Source organism: Hyperoodon ampullatus, assembly GCF_949752795.1.
Source record: "Hyperoodon ampullatus genome assembly, chromosome: 19".
Taxonomy (NCBI): Eukaryota; Metazoa; Chordata; class Mammalia; order Artiodactyla; family Ziphiidae; genus Hyperoodon; species Hyperoodon ampullatus.
Genome location: NC_136932.1, coordinates 48,702,044 through 48,727,581, shown reverse-complemented (window position 1 = coordinate 48,727,581; position 25,538 = coordinate 48,702,044). Strand labels below are relative to the sequence as shown.

Here is a 25,538-nt window from a genome sequence, read left to right as displayed (position 1 = left end):
CTTGGCACCCCCAGAGCTCAGGGAAACCAGACAAGAGACCAGTGTTTCTTAAGTCCTCCCCCCAACTCTGTGCCACGCCCTGTACCAGGTGCCTCCCTGCTCTGTATTATGTAATTGATATCGATACGATATTGCAAGCTGTCCTTTATTAGCTCCTCTTGTCCATGAGGAGTTTGCCCGTGAGAGGTGGAGTGACCTTGCCAAGGTCGGGCAGCCAGGATAAAGGAGAAACCCCATTAAGCCAGCTCTTCCCGAATTGTGCCAAATCCCCCACTGCTCCAAGATATGGCCAAGTGCGAGGTGAGTGGGACTTGGATGAGAAGCAGCCAGAGCGGTCCCCCTGAGAGGGAGAGAGCTCGGGAGGGGCTGTGGTTCCATCTAGAGAGAAGCCTGGGGCCTGACAGCTACTGTTGAACGAACTGTTGCTATGTTGAAAGAAGGTATCGGGGCCCATGCATTCACTAGTTCTACAAACGTTAGCTGAGTGCCTACCATTCATTCAGGATGCATCGTTCACGCATCAAGCATATATTCAAGAGGTTCGTGTAGGAAACTCTGCCAGGTGTGGGCAACACAGGCACTGACACCCCCCTTCCCCAGGCCTCCAGGAATGGAGGCAAACCTCCCGTGGTAGGCTTTTTGGAGTCCAGCTGAACCCCAGCCCATGCGGATAGTGAGGAAACCCTGAGATGCTTCTGGCTCCAACACGCCACCTGGACACACAGTGATAGCTGAGAACCACACTTATATTAAACTATACTTTATTAGTTGGCTTGTCTCCCCAGGCCTGGGTCAGGAACCAAACCACATCTCCCAAGCTGCTGTGCATGGCCTGTCCATCCAGAGAGAATCCTACAGTTCACAGCCATCCACCCATTCACTGAGGTCCTTGCCCTGGCAGTGATGCCTCCAGACCTCCCTGAGGATGGAAGATGGGGAAGAGGAGAGACCAGATCAACTGCAGTCTTCAGTCTTTGCTCAGAGAAGAACAGGATGGAGGCGTGGGCTCTAAACCAGAAGTGAGGTGAGGAAAGGGCTAGCTAGCAAGGGGAAGAGAGACAAGTCAGCTGTGTTAACTAGCAAAGAGCCCCCTAAAAGAAGTAAAAAAATAAAAGAGAGAGCGAATGGCCCTTAAAAAGTTACCTGTCTAGCCTCCATATTTTACCGACGGAGATAACAGAGTAACTTGCTCAAGTTCACCCAGAAGTCAGTGGCAAAGACTGGGGTCCAGAGCCCCAATTCAATGCTTGCTTACTACACCGTGCTGTTTCTGCAGACAGTGATGCCACCGTACATGTGTACAGCCCTTTACAGTTTACATAGCACTGCCACACCCATCACCCATTTATCTGCCACCACCACCCCCGCCGCAGCAGCCCTATAAGGGAGATTGGGCAGATATTATGTTCCCTATATTCCAAATGAAAAGCTGAGACTGAGATGCAAAATTACTTGCCCAAGGTCCACAGCTTGTAAATGACAGAAATGCACCTACACCCAGTTCTCCTTGGCTACCAACCTGGATCTTTCAGTTGCTGGTAACTATAGTTTATAGGCTCTTTTAGGACCATTACCTTGTTCCAGTGTCATACTAGCATCTTGAGGAAGTTAAGCAAGATCCTGGGATCCTGGGGTCCCAAGTTCCCAGGGGTTCCAAACTTGGATAACTAGGGTCCTCTATGATGTCAATGTCAGAGAGCCCAATGACAAGGAGGGCCCCTAAAGGACCCTGATAGATCTATCAAGTGAGAGGGGCTGACTGGCCTGTTCATCTCTTCCATTAGACTGAGACCCTTGAGGGCAAAGAACTGGGTCTTGGCCACGCCTGAAGCCCAGCACCCAGCACAGAGCCTGGCACAGATGAGTTCTCAGGTGTGCATGTGGAGGGAAAAAACAGCACCCTTCCTACATTCTAGGACCACTTCCTATTAGCCTCAGCCACCTCTCAGAGGTTATACATGCCACAAATTTACTCTCAGCGTACAAGAGAGCTGTTCTTTGACTTAAACCCAAAAGAACCTGTTTCTTCCATCCCAGGGTAGTGCCCCCAAGGCCTCAAGCCCTTGGATTCCTACCTGAGCCTGCCTCATTCCAGATTCAGCTCCTGGGGCTTCAACTGTTCTCAAATCAACACATCTCCAAAGCTGTGGCCATTGTCAAGGCCCACCTTGGACCTTCTCTCTGTTCACGGTCCTTTTCACCTCCTCCTCTCGCTCACTGGCCATGTATCACGTGTCCCTGTTCCTCCTCCACAGCCCCTCACCCCTCACCCCTCTCCTGTCCATCACCTACACAACTGTCTGAGTCCACACCCTCTGTCTCTCACTTAGACTCCTGCAAAGGCTTCCCAACTAGCCCCCCTGCCTCTAGTCCGTCTCGCTTCCTTCTGCTCATGGACTGACATTTGATACTTTCCTAATTACCCCACCAGCCTCGTCACTATCGCATCTGCCCTGAGTTCTGGTACTCTGGCCACCTGGAGGGATTTGACCTTCCCCACATTCTGTCCCCTGCTGCTATCCAGATAGGGGAGTAAAGGGAGGTTGGAGACTCTATGTAGAGAAGCTCCCGTCGGAAGAGGCTGGGAAGCTGTAGGCCTGCTGCTTCAGGGGCTCCCAACATATAGTCCAATGCCCCATCGGATGCTCATCCAACTCCCTTGCCTATGAGGATGGCTCCAAAGGCCATCTTATAGGAAGGAGGTGAGTAAAGGGAAGGCTGGTAGGGTGCGGCTCCAGAGCACCCCCCGCCGCATGCTTCAAGCAGGGAACTTCTTTGATCTGTTGTACTAGACAAAGATGCCACAGTTAAGAAACAAACAAAGTTCCTAGACCCTGGTCTAATGAACTTGTAGGCAGGCATCCCGACATAGGCGGATCTTGGAAGAGCCTGACTTGGCTCCGTGACCTCCAGTGACTTGCTTCTCCTCCCTAAAATTCAGTGCGTTGTCTGTAAATACATCAGTGGTAGTGAGCCCCGCCCCCGAAAGTGGCCGTGCGGATTAGATTGTGAGGCCATGGAATGGTGCCTGGGATAAGGAAGACGCTCAGAGAAGGTTAGTTCCCTACTGTGGTCCTAGCCACATCACCTTGCAGGGGGCTCCAACCTACATTACTTACCAGGTGCCCAGACCCTGGGGATCTTGAGTTATCTTCATGGCACAGATAACAGTATCCTTGAGGTTAGGATCCAACAAGTCTGGGGAGGGAGGCAGAGAAACACGATGAGGGAGCAGGGGGCGGAGCTGGCCAGCCAGAATCTGTCTCTATCTCTCTGTCTTTCTCACACATGTACACACCCTCCTCCATCCTAAATTCAACCCTGTCCCTCGACCACCCTGGAAGCACAGGGCTTACCCGATCACTTCCCCCCATCAGAAGCCATCCCCCCCTCCCTTCCCATAGCTCTCAGGACAGTGTTCCATCTGGGACCCCAAATCAGATTCACGGAGGACCCATCCTCATCACTCGCCCCATCCCGCCCTCCTTGGTAGACCCAGCAGGCAGCGGGGGTCCTCACTCAAACATAAGGCAGGAGGAACACACAAGGCTGGGGAAGAAGCAATGGCCAGTGCCGAGCCCGGCCCCAGCCAGCCCCGGGCCCAGGCCCAGCCTACCAGAGCAGTACATCTGGCACATGTTTGGGACATCGGGGTTGAGATTTTTGCACCATTTCCGGCTGTTGATCTGGAAGATGCCGCTGTTGGTACTTCCATCGGCTTCGTGGTCCACGGCAGCTGTGTTGAAGCCACTTGCGAAGTAAGCAAGACAGACCCCTGCACAGGGCGGAGACACAGGCCTGCGGGTCGGATGATGGAGGCCAACCCAGACCAGAGGGCTCATGGGGCAGACTGCACACGTCACCTCCTCTGAGCCTCAACTCCTGTTTCCAGGCGGTCAGGGCAGACGCCCTCCCGCCTCCTTGACAAATGAATCCATCGAAGCTCGGAGGGGCAAAGTGACTTACTCAAGGTCACACAGAGCTACCAAATAGCAAGAGTCAGGACCGGACCTCAGGTGTCCTGACTCCTAGGCTAGCAATCTTCCCACGGTCTCACTGTCCGCACATAGTAGGACCCAAGAAATGCTGTGGGGTGAATGAACAAGAGCTCGCTCTTTAGAGCCATGATTAGGAAGGCACAGGGAGAACCTAGAGAGAGGGCTAGAACTAGAGAAGAAATGAGTCCGGCTGTGGCTGTATCTCATAGCTTCTCGAAACTGTCACCAGCTTGAAAAGTTTAGTATTTACTGCTTTGCTCAGCTTGCCCTAAACTTCACTGGGAATGTCTGATCCTAGTGGCCACAATTCAGAGTAGGATAGGAAACCATTCTTTTCCTTTGGCTCCCGACTTTACCAGCGGGGGAGAAAATGAAGAGGTCATTCTGATTTGGCTGCCTGTCGCCTGCCTGCTGTGTATTCACCCCAGTGCCAGGTGTTCTCTACCCCTCAGTTCATAGGATCCTTGTTTGACAAAGGAGAACAGAGGCTCCCAAGGCCACAGCCCTTGAGGGAGGAGGAGGGAGGGAGGGAGTGCAGTCCTCACAGTCTGCCAGGCTGTATCCCCGGAATCCATCCAAGCTGAAATCCTGCAGCACTCTGGCCAGCTCACAGTGACTGTAGACCTTGGCCTGGCCGGAGGTGAGCAGGCAGCTGAGCAGAGAGGCCAAGGCCAGCAACATGATCCCAGGCAGGCACGGCCACCTTCTGGGAGCCCAGCTCCCACCTTCCATGCGGGCGGCAGGGTTGGAGATCCTGTCACCCTGGCTCCAAGCTGGGCTTTGAGACGACAGGCAGCTCACAGAAGGCTACCCCTGGAAAAAGAAGGGAAACAGGGCCTGAGTGTACCTGGCAAGTGGGGAGAAGGCTCCAACGCTGCCAACCTGCTCCCTTGCAGCCCGGATGGAGCATCAGCCGTACCACCAAGAGCCAGAAGAGGGTTCCCCAAGGCCAGCCCCTTTCCCCTCCAATCCTGCTTTGTACCCCCCGGTCCCGGCAGCTGAGAGAAGAGGAGGGGGACCGGGGAGAGGACAAACATATTCTGAGCTCCATACTACTTGCCAGGCATCACGGAATCCTGAAGCCCAAGACTTCACAACTCAGAAGGGACAAAGTTTGGACTGAGACCAAAGTTTATGTGACTCCAAAGTCCCACCAGGGTTTGGCCACAAGCAGGTGCTCCCAGAGGGGCCAGCCGAGCAGTGGCATCAGTGTAAATCAATCCCTCAGCCCAGATGCCACGACGCTCTCTTCTAGCACTGAGCCTCCCCCTCCTGGCCTGCACTGAAGCCAGGTCTCCCCCTAGAACACTGCCACCCTGCAGCCTCTCAAGTGGAGGATGCTCTTTCTCCCACACACAGGCCGCCCAAGGCGATGCTGAAACTCTCCTCCACGCCCGCCACCCCATCTAAACCATCACCTTGTTAAAGCCCGGCCTCCCTCGAAGCTCACCTCGCCCGGTTCGGTTTGCCCTCCACGCCTCTCATCACTGGCTCTGCAGGCCTGTCCCCAACATCATGAAGGACATTTGCACCTGGGTATGACCTTGGCCTCCACTCTGTCTCAGGATACAGAAGTGTCTCTATTCCACTTCTATCTCTCCCCAGCCACCTGTGACCTACCTCTCCATGTCTCCCACGACCTCGGCACCCGCAGCAGGCCCTCCACCTTCATAGATTCCAAAAACGAAACACAATCTTGGGAGTGGGTGTCCCTACAATTGGGTGGCCCCGAGCCCAAGGATGACAAGACAAGGGTGTGCTTTGCAGTAAGCCTCGTCTCAGCGGGAAGCCCACCCCTACACATAACGTCTCTGATGTGGACACTTTCCCAGCACCATCTTCTTCCTCTGTAACGTGAGGAAATTAATCACACCTGCCTCATCGGATTGTTGAAAGAATGAATGAGAAAAGAAAGGCACAGAGAGAACAGGGCTCTTTGCACTAGAACTCGGCTGGTCATTATTTCTGTTAGGAAGTGATGCTGGCACCGGCACTGATGCTCGTCTTGGTCAGCTTTCTCTCTCCCATTCCCCTCAGAGGGTATTCCTGACCCTCATCACTGTCTTTGAGTCCCCTCCCTGCCCTGTCTCACCTCACCTCCTGCCTCACTGAGAAAAAACGAGGTGCTCACAGGTGAGATTTCCTTCCTCCTTCTGCTTTTACCCCATCCCATTCACAAGTGCATCAGTAGCCTCACCTGCCCTCACAGAGGAGGTGCCTCTACACTGACGGGGACCCATCTTCCCTCCAAGCTCTGTGTTTCATCCTTTCCCACCTCTCCACCGTGTTCTACCAGCCACTTCTCCTCCCTCAGCATCACCAGCCCCTCCTGTCCACCAACCCCGCCTTCCTCTGCAGGTACAGACATGCTTAGGTCTCCAGCCTCTAAAATACCTTCCCCGGACTCTTTATCTATACTGACCTGTCCCTCTCCCTCTCTTTCTCATTTCAACTTCTAGGGGGAAATCTACGATTTTCTCACCTCCCGTTTGTTTCTCAACCCAGTGAAATTTAGCGTCACCACCACGGCCACTCGCCTGACACTGCTCTACGCAGTCCGATGGACCCTCGCCAGCTCCTGTCTCGCGGGAGCCCTCAGCAGCCTCGCACGCCGCCGCCACTCCACCTGGTTGAAACTCTTGCCTCTCTCCGCTTCCATGACGCTCCCCTCTGGAAGGTTCCTCGGATTCCCTTTTGTGGAATCTACTTCCGCCCAGGTCTTAAATGCTGATATGCTTCCCAGGCATTTCTCCCTTGAGCTCTCTTCTCTCCCACTTCAGGAAACCCTCTGGGCAGCCTGCAAGATGCCTAAGCATGTCTGTGCCTACTGCCCGCTGCAGGATGATAGCTTATAGGACATCTTCCCCGGAGCAGCAGACCTCATAGGTAACTGCCTCCTGGGAATCTCCGCTTGGATAAGGCACGCTGAACTCAAACTAAGCACGTCCAAAACAGAACGAACCTTCCCACCATTTTAGTGCTCTTTTGTATGTCTTCCCTTTCTTGGTTTAAAACATTCTTTGTTTTAAACTCATCATGTTTTATGGTTTAAACCTATTTATCCAAATTGGATCAACATTTTTATCCAGATATAAATGTCATTCTTCACCCCTCTCCATCACAGAATCTTTCACTCATCCCCAAGCCATCAATCCCAATGTGCCGTTGAGTCCACCTTCCCTCCAAGGGCAACATCTTTTCCTTAGTTCGGACCACCCTCCTGGTGTGCTGATGGTCTCCTGGGATCCAGTCCTGACCTTCTCCCCAACTCTTCTACCCACATTCACCAGCATGAAGGTTTGACACAAAAAGCCTGGCCTGTGACATCCTTTGATGGCTTCCTTCCTCACTCCTCCTAAGCATGATCCACAAGGACCCTCATGACCCAGCCTTGCTGACCTCTCCCGTGCGACACATTAAGTTCCAGTAATGCCATGTCATCCGCTCACGACGATCTTGCCGTCTGAACCGGAACCCTCTCGTTTCCTTTACGTGCTTCACTCTCACCTATACTTCAAGGGTCACATTAGGGGTGAGTTCCCCAGCGAGACTCCCCCAGGGGGCCCCCACCCCCCCACAGTACTCCCAAAGCGCCCTGTGTTTCTGCCCTCCTGCACAGTAGACTGTAAGACGTTAGCCTTTCCCACTACAAGGTGAACTTCCACAGAACAATGGTGTTCTTATTTATCTTCTTATCCTGAGAGTCAAGCAGAGCTGCCGGCATGGAGTGGCTGTTCAATGGGTGCTTCTTAAGACTGAAGTATATTGAAGTCGCGTCCACAAGAGCATGAGCCCTTCTCATCAAAGTGTGGGGGGGATGAGAGGGAGGAAGACACCCTTCTGAGTTCTTAAAATCTGTCAGACACTGTGCTGGGCTTTTTCTGGATGTTTTCTGACTTGATCTCATCTAATCCTCTCAACAATTCAAGGGGGGGAGGATTACTATCTCCAATTTATAGATGAAGAAACCAAGCCGACTGCTCTACAGAGACTGTTTTTGCTTTTTCGGTAGCAGAGTTATTTAAAGGTCATTTCATTCCTGAGCATTTCCCAGCACATCTAGAGGTAGCAGGAGTCAGGTCTGCTGATCCAGAGACCAGAGGCTGCCAGCATGGTCTCCAATCTCTCGCTCTCAACTCCCCACCCCCGCTTCACCAGCCCAGGATCCGCCGCCCGGGCCCGCAATCTCTGACCACTGCCTTCCTTTCTCCATGTCCCTCTCTAACCAGTAAACAGCTGCAGGAAGAGGGGGAACGGGGCTCACTGATCAGGTGTCGTCCTCACCAGAGCTGACACAGCAGTGACAGTGGCAGTAATAGCAGTGGCCCAACACTCTGCTTCAGCCCAGGACACCCCCCATGATACAGCTGGGGCCCCAGGCACCCAGCTTGAAGAGAATGATGGGAAAGGGCCTTCTGGAACTCCCCAGTTCTGTGAGCTCATCTTCTAGAACCATCTTCCCCCACCCAGCTTTGCTGGCCCCCCTGAACCCCTGAATGTCAGGGCCTGGGGACATATTAGGAGGATCTGAGCTCAACCGCTCTTGCCCACCTTCGCTCACACACACAATACTTTGAAGGATGGCTCACTCCTCTCCTCCCAACAGACCCAGGGATGATGATGCTGGCGGGTGGCCACCGCCGCCCCAGGCATCCGACCTCACGGTCAAACTCCTTTGTTCTTCTTCCTTGATGCTGAGCTACGAACCGCCCCCCTTCTCCATCTGGATGATGACAGTTCAGTGTGGACAAGCCTGGGACAAATGTGATGCTGTCGACCCTAAAGCTTGTGGGACAGAACAGTGAAATAGAAGGGCATGTGACACCCGTGTCTACACCCCACAGGCGCCCCTGCTTGGAGGCCGTGTGGCACAGCAGTTAGAGCATGCACTTTGCAGTCAGGCTGACCTGAGAACGAACACGGGCGCTAGTGACTACCAGCTGGGTGTCCCAGTAAAAGTGACTTAACCTCTCAGTTTCCTTCATTCTCAAGGGGGAATAACAATACAGGAAACATCTCTAGAGACACGCAATACACAGGATCAATCACCACTAAGAGCAAAGCACAGCCAAAAACATGTCAAGCTGCCCCTTTTCATCCTGTCTGCCTGGGCCCCATCCCAGACAGACCAGATTCGAATTGAGGGTTGACCCACGTTTGCATCAGGATTTCTCTCTCTCTCTTTTTTTTTAAAATTTTATTGTGGTAGGAATACATGAGTCACTTAACATGAGATCTACCCTCAACAAAATTTTAAATGTATAGTACAGTGTAGTTGATCATAGGTGCAGTGTTGTACAGCAGATCCCCAGAAACTTCTTCCTCTTGTTTAACTGAAACTTTATGCCTGCAGATTAGTAACTCCCCACTCCCTTCTTCCCCAGACCCTGGCAACCACCATTCCACTCTTTGATTCTATGGACTTGACTCTTTTTTTTTTTTTTTGCGGTACGCGGGCCTCTCACTGTTGTGGCCTCTCCCGTTGCGGAGCACAGGCTCTGGACGCGCAGGCTCAGCGGCCATGGTTCATGGGCCCAGCTGCTCCGCAGCGTGTGGGATCTTCCCAGACCGGGGCACGAACCCGTGTCCCCTGCATCGGCAGGTGGACTCTCAACCACTGCGCCACCAGGGAAGCCCTGGACTTGACTCTTTTAGATACCTCCTATAAGTGGAATCATACAGTGTTTGTCTTTCTGACTGGCTTATTTCACCTGAGCGTAATGTCCTCCAGGTTCATCCGTGCGGTCACATGTTACAGAATTTCCTTCCTTTTTAAGGCTGAATAGTACACCACTGGGTGTATAGACTGCATTTTGTTTATCCATTCATTTGATGGACATTTAGGTTTTTTCCACATCTTGGCTATTATGAATAGTGCTGCAATGAACATAAGAGTGCTACTATCTCTTCAAGTTCCTGATTTCAATTCTTTTGGATAAATACTCAGAAGTGGGGTTGCTGGATCACACAGTAGTTCTATTTTTAATGTTTTGAGGATACTGTTTTCCACAGCAGCTTCGCCATTTTGCATTCCTACCAACAGTGCACAAGGGTTCCAATTTCTCCATGTCCTTGCCAAAACTTATCTTTTGCTTTTTTTATAATAGCCATCTTGACAGGTGTGAGGCGTGAGGTCTCATTGTAGTTTTGATTTGCATCTCCCTAATGATTAGTGATGTTGAACGTTTTTTTCATATGCCTGTTGGCCACCCGTGTGTCTTCTTTAGAGAAATGTCTCTTTGGCATCAGTATTTCTTAAAAGCTCCCCCAGATGACTCCAATGCACAGCCAAGGCTTGAGCCTTTGTCCTGGGGGAAGGGCTCTGGACTTGAGTTAGAAAACCTGAGTTCAATGTCTTGCTCTGCCCTTGATTGGCTATTTAGTCTTGGCCAGTTAACCTCCATTTCCTCATCTATAAAATGGAGTCGTTACCCTGCCCCACCCTCTGGAACCACGGTAATCTCCCCAAGCCTCATGTTGCTCCTCTATAAAATGGGAATAATCCCCCCTCACTGTCTCAATGCCTGAAGATACATACCATTTGGATCAGTACATCTTAACTATTGTTTTTATTGCCTGGCCTCGGGTGGTGATTCTGTGTGGTTGAGTTTTGGGGGGTTTTACTGTATCGGCCTGCTTTTACTATTTTATCACTTCTTTTTATTGAGTCATCTTTCAGTTTATTTTTATTTTATTGTAAGTTTTGTTATTTTCCGCTTGACTTTCACTCTTAAATGGAGAAGAAGAAACAGAAAGCTCAAAAGAAAAAGTTACAAGGGCAGACAAGGCCCCAGTTGACAATCGGTGGGTCTTTATTTCTCTGCTCAGCTCAGCACAAGTCTTTTCTGCTCCCCACAAAGCAAGCTCGGATTCTTGACCACATCTCAGCAAAGATCCCCCACCAGCTCCCTTCAGGTTTAAGTTCTCCTGAAGCATCTCTTACATTCTGCTTCTCAGTCCTGGCTGCACTTTAGAAAAAATACTGACACCTGGGCACCACCCCAGTTCAATTACATCCAAATCTCTGGGGATAAAGCCCAGGCATTACTACTTTTTCAACACTTCCAGGAGATTCCAAAGTGCTACCAGAGGTGAGAACCACTGTTCTAATCAAACTTTAGTTCCCTAAATGTGTGCCAGTGCTTTGCAACCATGTCTTACATGCTATTATATATGTTTTTCCCTCTGTCAAGTACACTCTTTCTGTTCCAACTAACTGGCTAGCTGCTGGTCCTCCTTAAAGCATTGCTGGAGCTTGACTTCCTCCCCTGGACTCCTTGGGCTGAGTCAGGGGTCCCCTATCCTCTGGCACAGCAATCAATGTTAACGTGTCATCTCAGCATCTACCACACAACATCAGTATCTTCTTTCTCCATCACTCCCACCAGACGAGGAGATGCCCGATGCGTCCCAATTGTCTATTTTCCCATTGTTGACAAGATCAAAAACTACCATGGAAAGAAATGAAGAAATGAATGAAAATCATCTAGTCGGTTGATTCAGAAGAACCTCAGCTCAGAGGACTCCATCAGGAGAGTGCCGAGGGTGGTCCCAAGGAGTACGCAGGGGTCTCTGTGGACAATGAAGAAATGAGTCCTACTCTGCCTGCAAGTAGGGAGAGCCTGGAGCTCCTAGAGAAAAGTCTACTCACCTGATCCCCTCCCAACTCATAATGGTGAAAATAGAACTAACCTCTTCTTTTTTTAAATTTTTTTTTAATTTTAAAGAAGATGTTGGGAGTAGGAGTTTATTAATTTATTTATTTATTTTTGCTGTGTTGGGTCTTCATTTCTGTGCGAGGGCTTTCTCTAGTTGTGGCGAGCGGGGGCCACTCTTCATCGCGGTGCGCGGGCCTCTCACTGTCGTGGCCTCTCTTGTTCCTCCATATCTGTCCCCATCACTCTGGTGGGTGCTGTCAGCGTGTCTTATCTGGGACTACAATCGTTCCCTAAGGGGTCTCTCTCTACGCCTAAGTGATAGGACTGAATACACAGTCCCCATTTTTAAATCTTTCACTGGATCTCTATCCCTTGCAGAACCAGCTCGGAAGTCCTCCACACTCTGACCTCTCCCCACTTCTCCAGCCCTTCCTGCCAACACGTCTCTCCCTGCAACGCCACCCCCTGGGCTTCCACGGTTCTGAGCTACCCACACTTCCCCAAACTTATCTGTCTAGACTCTCTCCTCACTGGGCACCTGATAACGCCATCTCACCCTTCAAGATCAGCCCAGTGTTGCACCTTCCACAGGAAGGGTTAATCCCACTCTCCACCTCCTGAACCAGCCAATCTATTTTCTTGCCCCCGGCCCTTGAATTTCTCCCTGTCACAGAACTCCCACATTGCACTATAATTTATGATGTACGTGACTGTAGCCCTGTCTGTGAGCTCTTCCAGAGCAAGGAGTATGTTATATTTAATCTCTGTATTTCCTTGACCTATTAATGGGTGAGATACCCAAAAGGCACTGAGTAAAGGTTCGGAGAATACATTTAAAAACACACTGGTTGGGGAGGGAAGGAGATGCCCACGATTCTATAGGGAGAGCACAAGGGAGATTTTTGTGGTGCTGGGACAGTTCTGTATCTTGATCTGGATGGTAGGTACACAAATGCACGTTGTAAAATGACGCGGAACTGTACACACACGTCATCGCAATGTCAATGTCCTGACTGATATTACAGTGGGTCCCTTGGTATCTGTAGGGTTTTGGTTCCAGGACCACCTCCCTGCCCATACCCAGGATACCAAACTCTGCAGATGCTCAAGTCCCTATAGCAAATGTCCTAGTACAGTTGACCTGTATCCATGGGTTTCGCATCCTCAGATTCAACCAACTGCAGGTGGAAACCCGCGGATACAGGTGGCCAACTGTATATTATGTTGTATAAGATATTGCAAAGGGAAAGCAGGAGTTTGTTTCAACCAATCAGAGGCCTTTTCCCCATCCAAGTTTGCGCTGCATTGGCCCTCATGGAAGTCACGAGCTCTCTGGATGAGCAGGGAATTACTCTACTAAGCATTGATCCTTTTGGAAGATGTAACCGTTGGGGGAAACTGGATGCAGAGGCCACAGGATTTCTTTCTACCCTCTTTGCGACTTTCTGGGAATAACTATTTGATAATAAAAAGTTTTTTAAAAAAGGAAACATGCACTGGCGAGTTTTACTGTTCTGACTCATCTAATAAAATCATTGGAAATGAGGGGCAGTCAACCCTGGAATTTTTCACAAAGTCTAACAAGATTATTTAAGACTGACCAGCTAGAAGGGGAATTAGGAGAACACAAACATAACCCAAATGTGCTTCAACATCTGCCTTATTTAGAATCGTAACAAGTTTCTGCTCTAAAGGCCTTGGAATCAGTACCTAAATGGGAAGAACCAGGAGTAGAATGAATCAGGTCAGCACAGCTGTGGGAACAGAACAAGGCTGCCTGTGATGAAGCACCTGAGAAAAACAGAAAGCTTCTGTGACTCTATCTGACCAGAGTAAGAGGCTGAATGGGTGGGAGAAAACTGCATTCCTGACCCATGACTTGGGAGGCCCTGGACCTAAAAATCTGAGTCCACATTCTTAGTAATTTGGAAACCCTCACATGCTGGAGGTGCTAAAAACTGAGGTTTGGGGAATTCCCTGGTGGTCCAGTGGTTAGGACTTCACGCTTCCACTGCAGAGGGCATGGGTTCAATCCCTGGTTGAACTAAGGGAACTAAGCTCCCTCCTGCATGCTGCACAGGACCTATTGACCTATTAATGGGTGAGACACCCAAAAGGCACTGAGTAAAGATTAGGAGAATACAAAATAAAATAAAATAATTAATTAATTAATTAAAAACCGAGGTTTCCAGTAAACTAGCACCTTCAACAGCGGAAGGCCTCCACGCACCCAGGGCCTCTGACACCCTGAGATTCCTAGCAACCAGGGTGGGCTCCCAACCTGATGATGTCAATAGCCCTAGGAGCCTGAGACCCCTAATAACTGATGTCTCTGAGAACATGAAGCCTTTAATAAATTGAAAACCTGAATAACCCAGGGCTTCTACCGACCCAAGACCTATAATAAACTGAGACTCTTAGCAACCCAGGTCTCCTAGCAACCTGGGGACTCTGATTATTGGAGACTCCTAGCAACCAGGGAGATTGCACAACCTGGGGCCCCAGCACACATCCAACCCTGGGCCTAGACTGCCTCTACCTCTGTGGTGATTCCACACTGAATCTTGAGAGGAAGTGTGACCTGAGAGACAGAGGCAGAATCAGAAGCCAAAGACCTGGGGGAGGGCTTCCCTGGTGGCGCAGTGGTTGAGAGTCCGCCTGCCGATGCAGGGGACACGGGTTCGTGCCCCGGTCCGGGAAGATCCCACATGCTGCGGAGCAGCTGGGCCCGTGAGCCATGGCCGCTGAGCCTGCGCGTCCGGAGCCTGTGCTCCGCAACAGGAGAGGCCACAACACTGAGAGGCCCCCGTACCGCAAAAAGAAAAAAAAAAAAAAAGCCAATGGAGTTATTCCAGAGGCTTTAATCTAATTGTATTATCAGCACTTGGCCTTAAATTCAATACTTGTCCTTAAAAAGTACCCAGTTCCTTTGAGTCTAGGGCAAGGGGTTGAGAACAAGCCAGGGCCAAACTCAGGACAGGGGTCTGTAGGAGGAGGATTTCAGCTCCAAGGGCTGGCCTCTGGAGAAGGCATCCCTAAAGCCTCAAGGGGTTACGCTCAAAAGGTAAAGCAAGCTCCAGGGTCAAAGAAACAAAGGTCAGGAAAGCTGCTCTGGCTGGGATAAGCGCACAGCAGTGGAAGGTCTGAGCGGGCAGCCAAAGCTACGTGTACAGAAGTCAGTCTTGGAAAATCTGTCCATCTGGGGCAAGACCTCCCCAGCAAGTGGGTGGGGAAGAGAATGTGTATCCAGCCTTATCTCCTTATTTCTCACTATATTCTCAGGGCCTAACCCAGACACTGGTACCTAATAGGTGCTTAATAAGTATTTGCAGAGTGAATGAATGAAAAATAAAACCCCTAGAGATACCAAGTCCACACACCTCCTTCTAGCCTCTACCATCCTGCCCTATGGGGATGAGAGAGGATGCCACTGCCTGCCTAGGGACTCCTTGGTGATTGATTAAATCATTCATTTTAATTAAGCACCAAGAACAAAAGGACGAACACTGCCAAGTTGCAAAGATGAGAATATTGTGGGAGAAATCTAATGGGAAACACGGAGCATGGAGATGGATCTGCTGATTGAGCTCGGGGAGGCCGGGTGGGAGGGGGTTGGCCTTGGCTCAGTTCTACAAACAGCAGCCAGGAGGCCTGCTCCAAAGGTGCTGCTGAGACCATGGTGAAAAATTGATAATGATAAGAGCCACAGTCCCCCTGCCAGGAGCCTCAGGCCCTGGGAGCCAGATGTTCCACAGGACAAGAACGTCCCGTACCCGAGTCAGGAGGGGGCAAGGAGCTGAGGTTGCTGCAAGGCGGACAAGAGGCCTGTGGAGCAGACTGGGGCCCACCCCACCGCTTGGAGCCAAGCAGAGCTCAGCGGCATGCAGATCAGCCAAACCCCAGGCAACTTGGCCGTCCAAAGCCCAAAATGAATGCTTGTTGTAAGTCACTGAAATTTCACAGTTGTTTGTTATGTGGCAACATCACTGAGTGCACTATGCCTTCTGAGGGCCTTTTCAGTGCCTTCAGTTAAAGAAAGAGTCTGGCTATTAAAAAGAAATATTTACAGAAAATTCGAGCACTCCTTGGTTCTCCCTTTTTGGAGAGTAATTTCACAACTTCTAGAAAAGTTGAAGATGCACGTACGTTAGCAGTCAACTACTCCACCTCTAGGTGACTACACATCACAGCGCAGGGTCAGAAAACTGTTTCTGTAAAGGACCAGAGAGTGAGCATTTCAGGCATTTCAGACTAGATGGTCTCTATGAGACTCTACAACCATTCGACTCTGCCATTTTTTTTTTTTTTTTGCGGTACGCGGGCCTCTCACCGCCGTGGCCTCTCCCGTTGCGGAGCACAGGCTCCGGACGCGCAGGCTCAGCGGCCATGGCTCACGGGCCCAGCCGCTCCGCGGCATATGGGATCCTCCCAGACCGGGGCACGAACCCGTATCCCCTGCATCAGCAGGCGGACTCTCAACCACTGCGCCACCAGGGAGGCCCCTCGACTCTGCCATTTTAACGTAAAAGCAGACGCAGACAATACTGAAATGAATGCCTGTAGCTGTGTTCCAATAAACCTTTTTTATGGACGCTGAAATGTGAATTTCCTATCATTTTCATGTATCACAAAATATTCTTATTTTTTATCCATTAAAAATGTAAAAACCATCCATCGACAGGTGAATGGATAAACAAAATGTGGTAGATACATACAATGGAATGTCATTCAGCCTTAAAAGAAAGGAAATTCTGACGCGTGTAACATGGATGAAACTTGAGGTCATCATGCTAAGTGAAGTAAGCCAGTCACAAAAAGACAAATAGTGTGTGATTTCATTCATACAAGGTACCTCGTGTAGTCCAATTCATAGAGACAGAAAGTGGATGAGTGGACAGGGGCATAGGAAGTTATTGTTTAATGGGTAAAGAATTTCAATTTAAGAAGATGAAAAAGTTCTGGAGATAAATGGTGGTGATGGTTATACAACAATGTGAATGCACTCAATGCCAGTAAACTATACACTTAAAAATGGTTAAAATGGGAACATTATATGCTAGGTATATGTTACTGCAATTTTTTAAAATTAAAATTATAAAAAGAAAAAATTAAAAATTATTCTTAATTTACAACCCCATACTAAAACAGGTGGCAGTGGATTTGACCTATCGGCCGTAGTTACTAACGCTTGCCCTAAAGAAACTCTCTCAGATGTGCCCAGGAGGTAAGTACAGGAGTTCATCACAGCACTGTCTGGGTTATAGAAAAATAACCGGAAATAACCTAAATATTCATCAAGAGGAAAATGGAGCAATGCATTGTGGTATAATTATTCAATGGAATATGCAGTGATAAGTGGAGTATGCTATAATTTATATCTAAAACTTAAAACCCTACTGAATAATGTTATATTGTATTAATGCATACATAAAAATGTAACGTAAGTGTAAAACCATACATAGGAATGATAAACACTGGATTCACAGTAATAGTAACCTCTGAGGAGGAGGGAGAAGAATAGAAATGGGAGTGTAAAATACAGGGAGCTTCAATTATATCAGTAATGTTTTCTTTCTTTAAATGAGATCTGATGCAAATGACACAATGTTAAGATTTGATAAAGCTTAATGGTGGGTAAATAGGTAGTCATTACGCTCTTTTCTATTCTTGTCTGATCTTTGAAATATTTCACGATGAAAAAATTAATTCATAAAAGGGGAAAAAAAGCAAAGGAAGGAACAAATTTTTAAGGAAAAAAGAAAGCCAGCAATTTCAAAGCATGCTGGTAGCAGCCAGAGGAATAACAGAAGAGGTTATCAGTTCATCTCACTCGTCCTTCTGGGTTTTCTCCACCGGCTTAGAACTCAGGGGGGTGAACCTGATGCAGAGACCCACATTCGGAACCACTGGGTGGCTCTGCCCGTGAGTTTGTTCTGTGTGTCTGGAGAAGGAAGGCTGACAGATCCCAGACCAGCCATCCCTGAGAACCATGTTCCAGCCACAACCTGCTTTCCAGAGGCAAACCTGCCCTCACCCACAAGGCACAAGAAGGCATTTCAGGGCTTCAAGGTGTTTCGTTGTGAAAACCAGGTTCTCTCACCAATACCTGCAGAGATGGAAAAGACAGGGCACCCCTCAAGCCTTCTCTTGGGGACGTTGCTTGGCCTTAGTTCTAGTCCGTATTTAATGCTGTCAATTAAGATTAGGTTAGATTGAAAGTAACAGGAAACCCAAACAACAGTGGCTTCAACAAGACAGAAGTTTATTTTTGTCTCATGTAAAATAAATCCAGAGGTAGATAACTCAGGGTAGTGTCAAAGCTAGGGTGTGACCTGTCCTCCGGTTCCAAGATGGCAGCTGGAGCGCCAGTTATCAGATCTGCCTTCCAAGCAGCAAGACAGAAGAAAGGGAGAAGGACCTGCCTCCTCCTTTTAATTATTTATTTATTTGCGCACGGGCTTTCTCTAGTTGCTGTGAGCGGCGGCTACTCTTTGTTGCGGTGCACGGGCTTCTCATCGCGGTGGCTTCTCTTGTTGCGGAGCACGGGCTCTAGGCACAAGGGCCTCAGTAGTTGTGGCTCGCAGACTCTAGAGTGCAAGCTCAGTAGTTGTGGAGCACGGGCTTAGTTGCTCTGCGGCATGTGGGATCTTCCCAGACCAGGGCTCAAACCCGTGTCCCCTGCATTGGCAGGCGGATTCCTAAACACTGAGCCACCAGGGAAGCCCCCTACCTCCTCCTTTTTAAAGGAGTCTTCCAGAAAGCATCCCATGATTTTTCCACTGACATCTCATTGTCCAGAACATAGTCAAATGGCCACACTAACTCCAAGAAAACTTAGGAAATGTCTTTTTCTGAGAAGCCATGAACCCAGCTGAAAACCAGGAGCTCCATTACTAAGGAAGAAAAGGAGAACAGATATTAGAGAAGGCAACTTGCAATCTCTGTCACAGTTGCCACCTTACTGTGTCACTTTGAGCAAGTGCTGTCACTTCCTCACCCTTCAGTCAACGCATTGGACTAGGTAGGTCAGAGCTAAGATCTTTCCCAGATCTGACATCCTATTCTATGCTAAAGTGTTATACTTATGTAAATCATTGATTCCAAAGTTGGAAGAGGCAAGTGAAAGAAACTAACATTTATTACTTACTCATGAGTGATCGATTCTTTCTCTGTTTAACTCTTTTCAACCTCATCCGTGACTATATGATGTTGGGTGTATTACTGCTTTTTAGAGAAGAGAAAATTGAGGCTCCAAAAGAGGCTAAACCACCTCCCAAATTCACACAGCTTTAAGTGATGGGACCAGGATTTGAACCCCACCCATGCTCCTTCACTATACCATGCTGCCCATTTCTGTATTTCGAAATAGACCAGAACACAATTCCAGGTCTGCCACTTATTGAGAGTGTAACCTTGGACAAGTTACTTAATCTCTCTGTGCCTCATTTTTCTCATCTGCAAAATGGGAATAATAATGGTACCTAGGCTATAGGGTTGTTGAGAAGATTACATGAGTGAAAAAACATAAAACACTTAGAACATGCCTGGCATGTAGAATTAGTCTGCAAGTGTTAGCTATTATCATGTTAGGCAACATTTGAGAGGTTCCATGAGGGAGAACTGAGGGACAGAGAGGATGTTCCAGGCTGAGGGAACAGCCCAATCCAAAGCTGGGAGATGGTGATGGCACAGTCAGGTCTAAAAGCATGAGCAGGAGTCATGAGTCTCCAACTTCAATACCTAATCGGGGCCTCACCATGAGGTAGGTCCTCACTAGTTATGTACGTGATTTGAATAGATCTCAGGAAAACCCCTAAGAATGAACAACGTCTATAGAGACAAATCTCAAATTTTACCTTGAAGGGAAGGGAAGAGTAACATACACCGGCTCCCAACTGCGAGCTCCTCATATACTAGGAGCATGAAAAGGGGGGCAGCCTAACACCCAGAGCAAAGTACATGAACTTGGGTCCTTGCTTTGACTGGCCCTTATGGTGCCATATTCCAGGTGTTATGGCTTATTATTCACAGCTGGCAGCCAGCCAGCATCAAAGCACCCAGCCCCGCCTTCTGAACTTTGTCCCCAAGCAGGAAAATTTTCTCCTCTGTGTACTTAAGAAAGGGACAGCTACACAGTGTCACACCCACGGGTACCTCTGGCCACAGTTCTACAGCCAACCGGAGGCCTGAGGGACAGGACTGTCCTCCCCACGCCAGCCCCTCCAGGGGAGGAGCGTCTCCCTCTGCCAGGGACCATGTGCAGACCCAGCCTTTATAAAACTGGGTGAACCAAGATAGGAGGCAAGCACCTGAAAATGGGACTTCGGAGACCTGGGTTCTTACCCCAAATCTGCTACTAAGCCATTCTGTGGCCTCGGGCCAACACCCTGCTGGCCTTAAACCAAGGGTCAGTGGAAATAATCACATGCTTCTTGTAAGATCGCTCACTGGTTGTGAATATTAAATGAAATAATGCACGTAAGGTGTTTAAATCAGCTCAGCACGCAGTAGGGACACAGCCCACGCAAGGCCCCTTGTTTCTTAAGGTTTCTGTCAGCGTCAGCACTCTCCGAACCGTGATGATAAATCCCGTAAGTGATTAGATGGCTTCTCTTTTTTCGTCCTAAGCATGCTCAGCGCTTCTGCACTTAATGAGTTTACCTTTGGACCCTTCCAAACTGTTTATGCTTTTACGACTTTTTATCACACCTTTCCCATGATGACCAATGGGAGAGGCCCCAGGTAACACGTTCCTCTCCTTCTCCAAAAGCTCCAATAAGATAAACCAAGGACACAGACACACAAGGATTATAAGCCAAATGGAAGTAAATATCTTCCCTGGTACGTTGCAAACCTCAAACCACAGGCTTTCCTTTAATTTGTGTTGGAGAATTCAGATCAGGCCAAGGGTAGCTGTGGGACTTCTTAACTCCCAAATCTGGATATTGGAACATATTTCCTCGCACACACCCTGAAGCTTGCCTGCAGAGACGGTGATGAGGTCTGAGAGGAAGCTCAGCTCAGCTATATAGACAAGGATGCAAGCCTTCTAGAAGGTAGCCCTGAGCCTGGACCAACTATGCTCCAAGCTGAGACAGTAAGAGGAGGAGGGCTTGCTGAGGAGGGAGGGAAGTTGAGCAGGAAGCAGCCGACCTGGCTCCTGATTTGGCGTCACAGCAGCCCTGTCCACTAAAAGCTGACCCAGTGACCATCCGCTTCTGTCCAGCCGGTCCAAACACTCCTCTTCCTGGACAGAAGCAAAGAACAGTAGGGAGGGAGACCGTATACATCCTCCGACATGCTTCCATCCTGAGAAAAGCACATTTGAGAGGAGTTTCTAAAGGAAGGTGAGAAGGAGAGATATTTTCTCTTGCCCGACAACATGGGTCTTCCATTTTTAGCCTAGTTTAAGCAAGAGCAAATCCCTAACCTTGAAGATGCACACTTGTGCATGCACACACACACACACACACCTCCCACCTGTGCAGACAGCACCAGGTTTAAATTGAGTGGAATGATTGAGTTTGGCCTCTTAGCTGAACTTCTTATCCAGACAGAACACAGAAGTTGGACCAAAGGCACATCCAAACCAGAAAACCATTGGGACCGCATGCCTCATATCCGGTGTACAAGGGAAGATGCTGCTGAATCTTGTTCCCAGAGTCCTTGTGGCTGACGTCCTAAAAATTAATAGAAACATGGTGATTCGTCTGCCATTCTGAAACATAAACCCAACAGCCCAGCAGGCCAGGGGCATGGGCTCACACTAATAGGGGTTTATGGTACCTTCCTGAGAATGGGATCCGGAGCTCACCCTTGCATGAGCTGCCTGTCCAGTCGTCACATCCAGGTGGAGCCCTGGGCCTGGCAATGAACTGGGAATTCCTTGGTGTCCTTTCTCCTCTCAGGTCTTCCGTTACTAGCCACACGAACTTGGAGAGTTAGTTCCTCTTCTTGGGCTTCAATTTCCTCCCTGCTAAGTCTTGTTCTCTTAATTTCATAACAGGAACAATAATTGCTACCCCTATGGACCTCCCAGGCCCATGGACTCCAGCAAGGTGGGTATGGGAAGTGATCTCCCGAGGAGAGGGCATGGGGGTTACACAAAGTCCCATCAGGTCAGAAGGAAATTACCAGTCCAACAACAACAGTGATCCTGGGAAAAGCAGTTTTGTTCATTTTCCAGGTGGGGCTGGGTCACCTGGAAAGACAACCTGAGAAAGCTTCTCACGGGGAAGAATAAAGCCAAAAGTTATAAAGAGCAAAACAGGTAATCCCATTCGCAGAAGTAAATAATGAAGAGCAGAGAGAAAAATGGCAAATGTGATGGATTAAAACAGAAATCACTAAAAGATAAAAATTTTTAAAAAGAACCAAAGTGAGAAGTCTGTATAAACAGAATGGTAATTAGGAGAGAAAGACAGGGTAGCAGGCAGGGGGGAAGGTCAGGTGCAGATATCCCTCGGAAATTCGGTGGGGTGGGGGTCAGAGGGCAGTAGTGGAGCTGAAAGGGGAGAGACAGATAAAGGTGGTGCCAGGGAGAAGTATGGGCAACAAGCAGTGTTCAGAGCTCTGTTCCAGGAGCAAGGAAGGCTCGGAGAGAGTGGGGGGCAGGCTGAGGAGGGAGAATATGATCTCCCAGCTAACATCATAATTCTAGAACTGACCAAGCCCTAAAACCAAGACAGTGCCCCAAGGACTTGGGGTCTGGCTATCGAGCTCTCCAAACTGCCTCAAGACCAAGGAAACTTGGATTGCTGTCAAGGGAAAAGGAGAGGGCTAGCCAAGGACACAATACGCGTGTACTCTATATAAAATAGAGAGGGCATCCCTGGTGGCGCAGTGGTTGAGAGTCCGCTTGCCGATGCAGGGGACACGGGCTCGTGCCCCGGTCTGGGAAGATCCCACATGCCGCAGAGCAGCCCGTGAGCCATGGCCGCTGAGCCTGCGCGTCCGGAGCCTGTGCTCCGCAACAGGAGAGGCCACAAACAGTGAGAGGCCCGCGAACCGCAAAAAAAAAAAAAATAGAGAAACGACAGTGCTACTGTAGAGCACAGGGAACTATAGTCAAAATCTTGAAACAACCTATTATGGAAAAGAATCTGAAAAGGACTAGATATAATTAACAGAATCACTTTGCTGTATACCCGAAATTAACACAACCATGTAAATCAACTATACTTCAATTTTAGATTTTTTATTATATTAAAATTTTTTATTTTATATATTTTAATATGTATTCTTAATATAGATATTTATAATGTATAAATATATATTTATATTTTAATATATATTCTTTTTCAGATCCTTTTCTATTCTATATATTCTTTTTCAGATTCTTTTAAATTCTATTCTATATATATTCTATTCTATATATATATATGAATCACTTTGCTATACACAAGAAACTAACACAACATTGTAAATCAACTATACTTCAATTAAAAAAAAATTTTATAATAATAAAAATAAAAACACTACATGTGGAAAGGGCAGTGGGCAGCTCTGACAAGCTGGAGCCCAGTGCTGTAGTTTGATTCCACCCCAAGTAGGAGCCAGGCTGCTGCACCAAGCGTGGCATGAGGGGGTGCCCCAGCAGATAAGGCAGTGGGTGCCATGCGGGATGGCAGTGAACCACTCCGCCATCATAGGGGAAGTTACAGGGGGACCCACAGAAGAAGTGTTGGGGGAGTCATCACGCTCAGATCCACAGTAGGCTTTGAGCCAGGAGAAATGTCGGCGGGAACTTTGGAGGCGAAGAAAATGCCAAATATTTGAAAGAAAGAACCTGGAGAAGAAGGTGCCGTGCAGGGTGAGGTTCAGATATTAGCCTTGGAAAACTGCATGATGGTGGACCAAGCAAAGTGTGTCACCATCAGGCAGGGATGGACCAATAGGGCAAAGACAGAAAGTCATTTGCGTATTTGCTGCTGAAAGAAGAAACACTGAGCATCATTAGTGCATATGTGGCACTTCGAAGTGTCTGTAGCCACAAGTTTTTGAGCACCGACTGGGTGTAGGGCAGTGGGCTGGGCACGCTACAGACATTAGATCCCTCAATTCATACACACACACACACACACACACACACACACACACACGCACACTTTATTGGCAAGAACATTGAGACTTAAGAGCGGGTAAGCAATTTGCCTAAAGCCACACAGCTAATAATTGGCAAAACTGGGATTTGGATGTGGGTTGGCTTGACTCCCAAGGCCACGCTCATAACTGCTCTTCTGTCCTTTAAGAAGACAGAAGGTAACTCTGCTTTGAGAGATGCTTTCATTTCTCCCATCTGACTAAAAATCGGTTCTCTTGAATGGGAGGGGGCCCTGAGTCGTCTGCTCGGGGCTTCTCTTTATTCTTCTCCAGCCCGTCTGCTTCCCCTGCCTTCACATTGTATTATAATCATTTGTTTACACATCCGTCTCATCCATGAGGCCAGCAGGGCTTCTCATTCCTGGCTGCACATTAAAATCTCTTTAAAAGAATAATAATTCCTGGGTCCCACTCAAGACCGATTAAATCAGAATCTCTAGGGCCAGGACTTTGACCTTTTTTTTTTAATTCAATGATTCAAATGTGCCATTGGGTCTGCAACCCACTATTGCAGACTGTGGGCACTTCAAGTTCACGGACCAGGTCATGGGTATCTCAATCCCCAGAGCCCAGCACAGTCTGATCCATCACAGGGGCTCCACACATGTTTAATGAGAGGATGAACACAGAGAGCACAAAATGAAGATCAAGAACAGAGAAAGGAAAATCAGGGAAGTATTATGCAGAAGGGGGTGCGGAGAAGGGAGTGATATGAGACTGAGAAGCAGAGAGAGTCTTTTAAGATGCCAGGGGCAAAGGAAGAACCTGGATGAGGCTGTCTTGCATAACAAATCTCTAGTTAAAGCTAACATGAAGCTTCAGTGCAGAATAAACAGCACCTGCCTCAGAGAGAAACGAGGTGAAGAGGAGTCAAAACTGTGAGCTTCTCAATGAGCCGGAATGGTGGGCTTTGGGGGCCAGAAGACTTGGTTGGTATCGGTGAAAGGAGATGAAGAGGGCAAGTGCCAAAAAAAGAGAAAGAGAACAGAACTGTGATTTTGAGAACCACTGAAACATGGGAAAGAATATGACCGGGAAGATAAAATTCACAATTTGAAAATAAAATGGGAAAACAAGAGAAAGCGAGGTTAAGTATAAGAGAGGAATGAATTCCTAAGTCATCTATATGTGTATTTGCTCAAAATGCTATTGTTTCAGTGCTGGGGAAAGAATTAGAGGTAAATAAAATATACAAATGCATTTCATGATGAAAAATCCTGTGATGAACAATGGAGATAATCGCTGTAAAAATTCTCTGAAAAAGAACACAAAATGTTCTAGAAATGAAAGGTGGCATGATTATCATTCTAAGGTAGGTGTTGCTGTGTGTGCTAAGAAAATTGGCTCTCCAAGTGTTGGTCATTGGTCAACTAAACAAAGGCCCAGAGTTCTCTTAGTTCAGTTTCACAGAGCTCTCTAAAAGGTAGGCGCTCCAGGGCTGAGTCTTGGAAGAGAACAGTGCTTGCCTAGTATATACACCAAGTACCCTGGGGCCATCTCCAGTTGGAAGAATTAGGTTTAAGTCTCTGGCTGCAATACATAGAGCCAGAAAGTACACAGAAATAAAATAAAGGTAGCAGAGTAGTTAAAAGGAGAGAAGGGAAATGTATCTAGCATTTATTGAGTGCATACTGCAGGCTGGGCACTGGGCATATGGTATTTTAGACAACCATCAGAATAACTCCACAACAGGGGCTTCCCTGGTGGTGCAGTGGTTAAGAATCCACCTGCCAATGCAGGGGACATGTGTTCAAGCCCTGGTCCGGGAAGATCCCACGTG

The 25,538-nt window shown here is 48.4% G+C and overlaps 1 protein-coding gene across 1 annotated transcript; it reads right to left on the bottom strand.

Moving 5' to 3' along the window:
* Positions 1–852: 852 nt before the first annotated feature.
* Positions 853–4,730, bottom strand: SPACA3 (sperm acrosome associated 3; the record flags this gene model as incomplete). The annotated part of the gene is made up of 4 exons (XM_079725785.1): positions 853–919; positions 3,120–3,198; positions 3,617–3,775; positions 4,544–4,730. 4 exons carry the CDS (start codon positions 4,728–4,730, stop codon positions 853–855), a joined length of 492 nt encoding a protein of 163 aa, XP_079581911.1.
* Between the last annotated feature and the right edge of the window lie 20,808 nt (positions 4,731–25,538).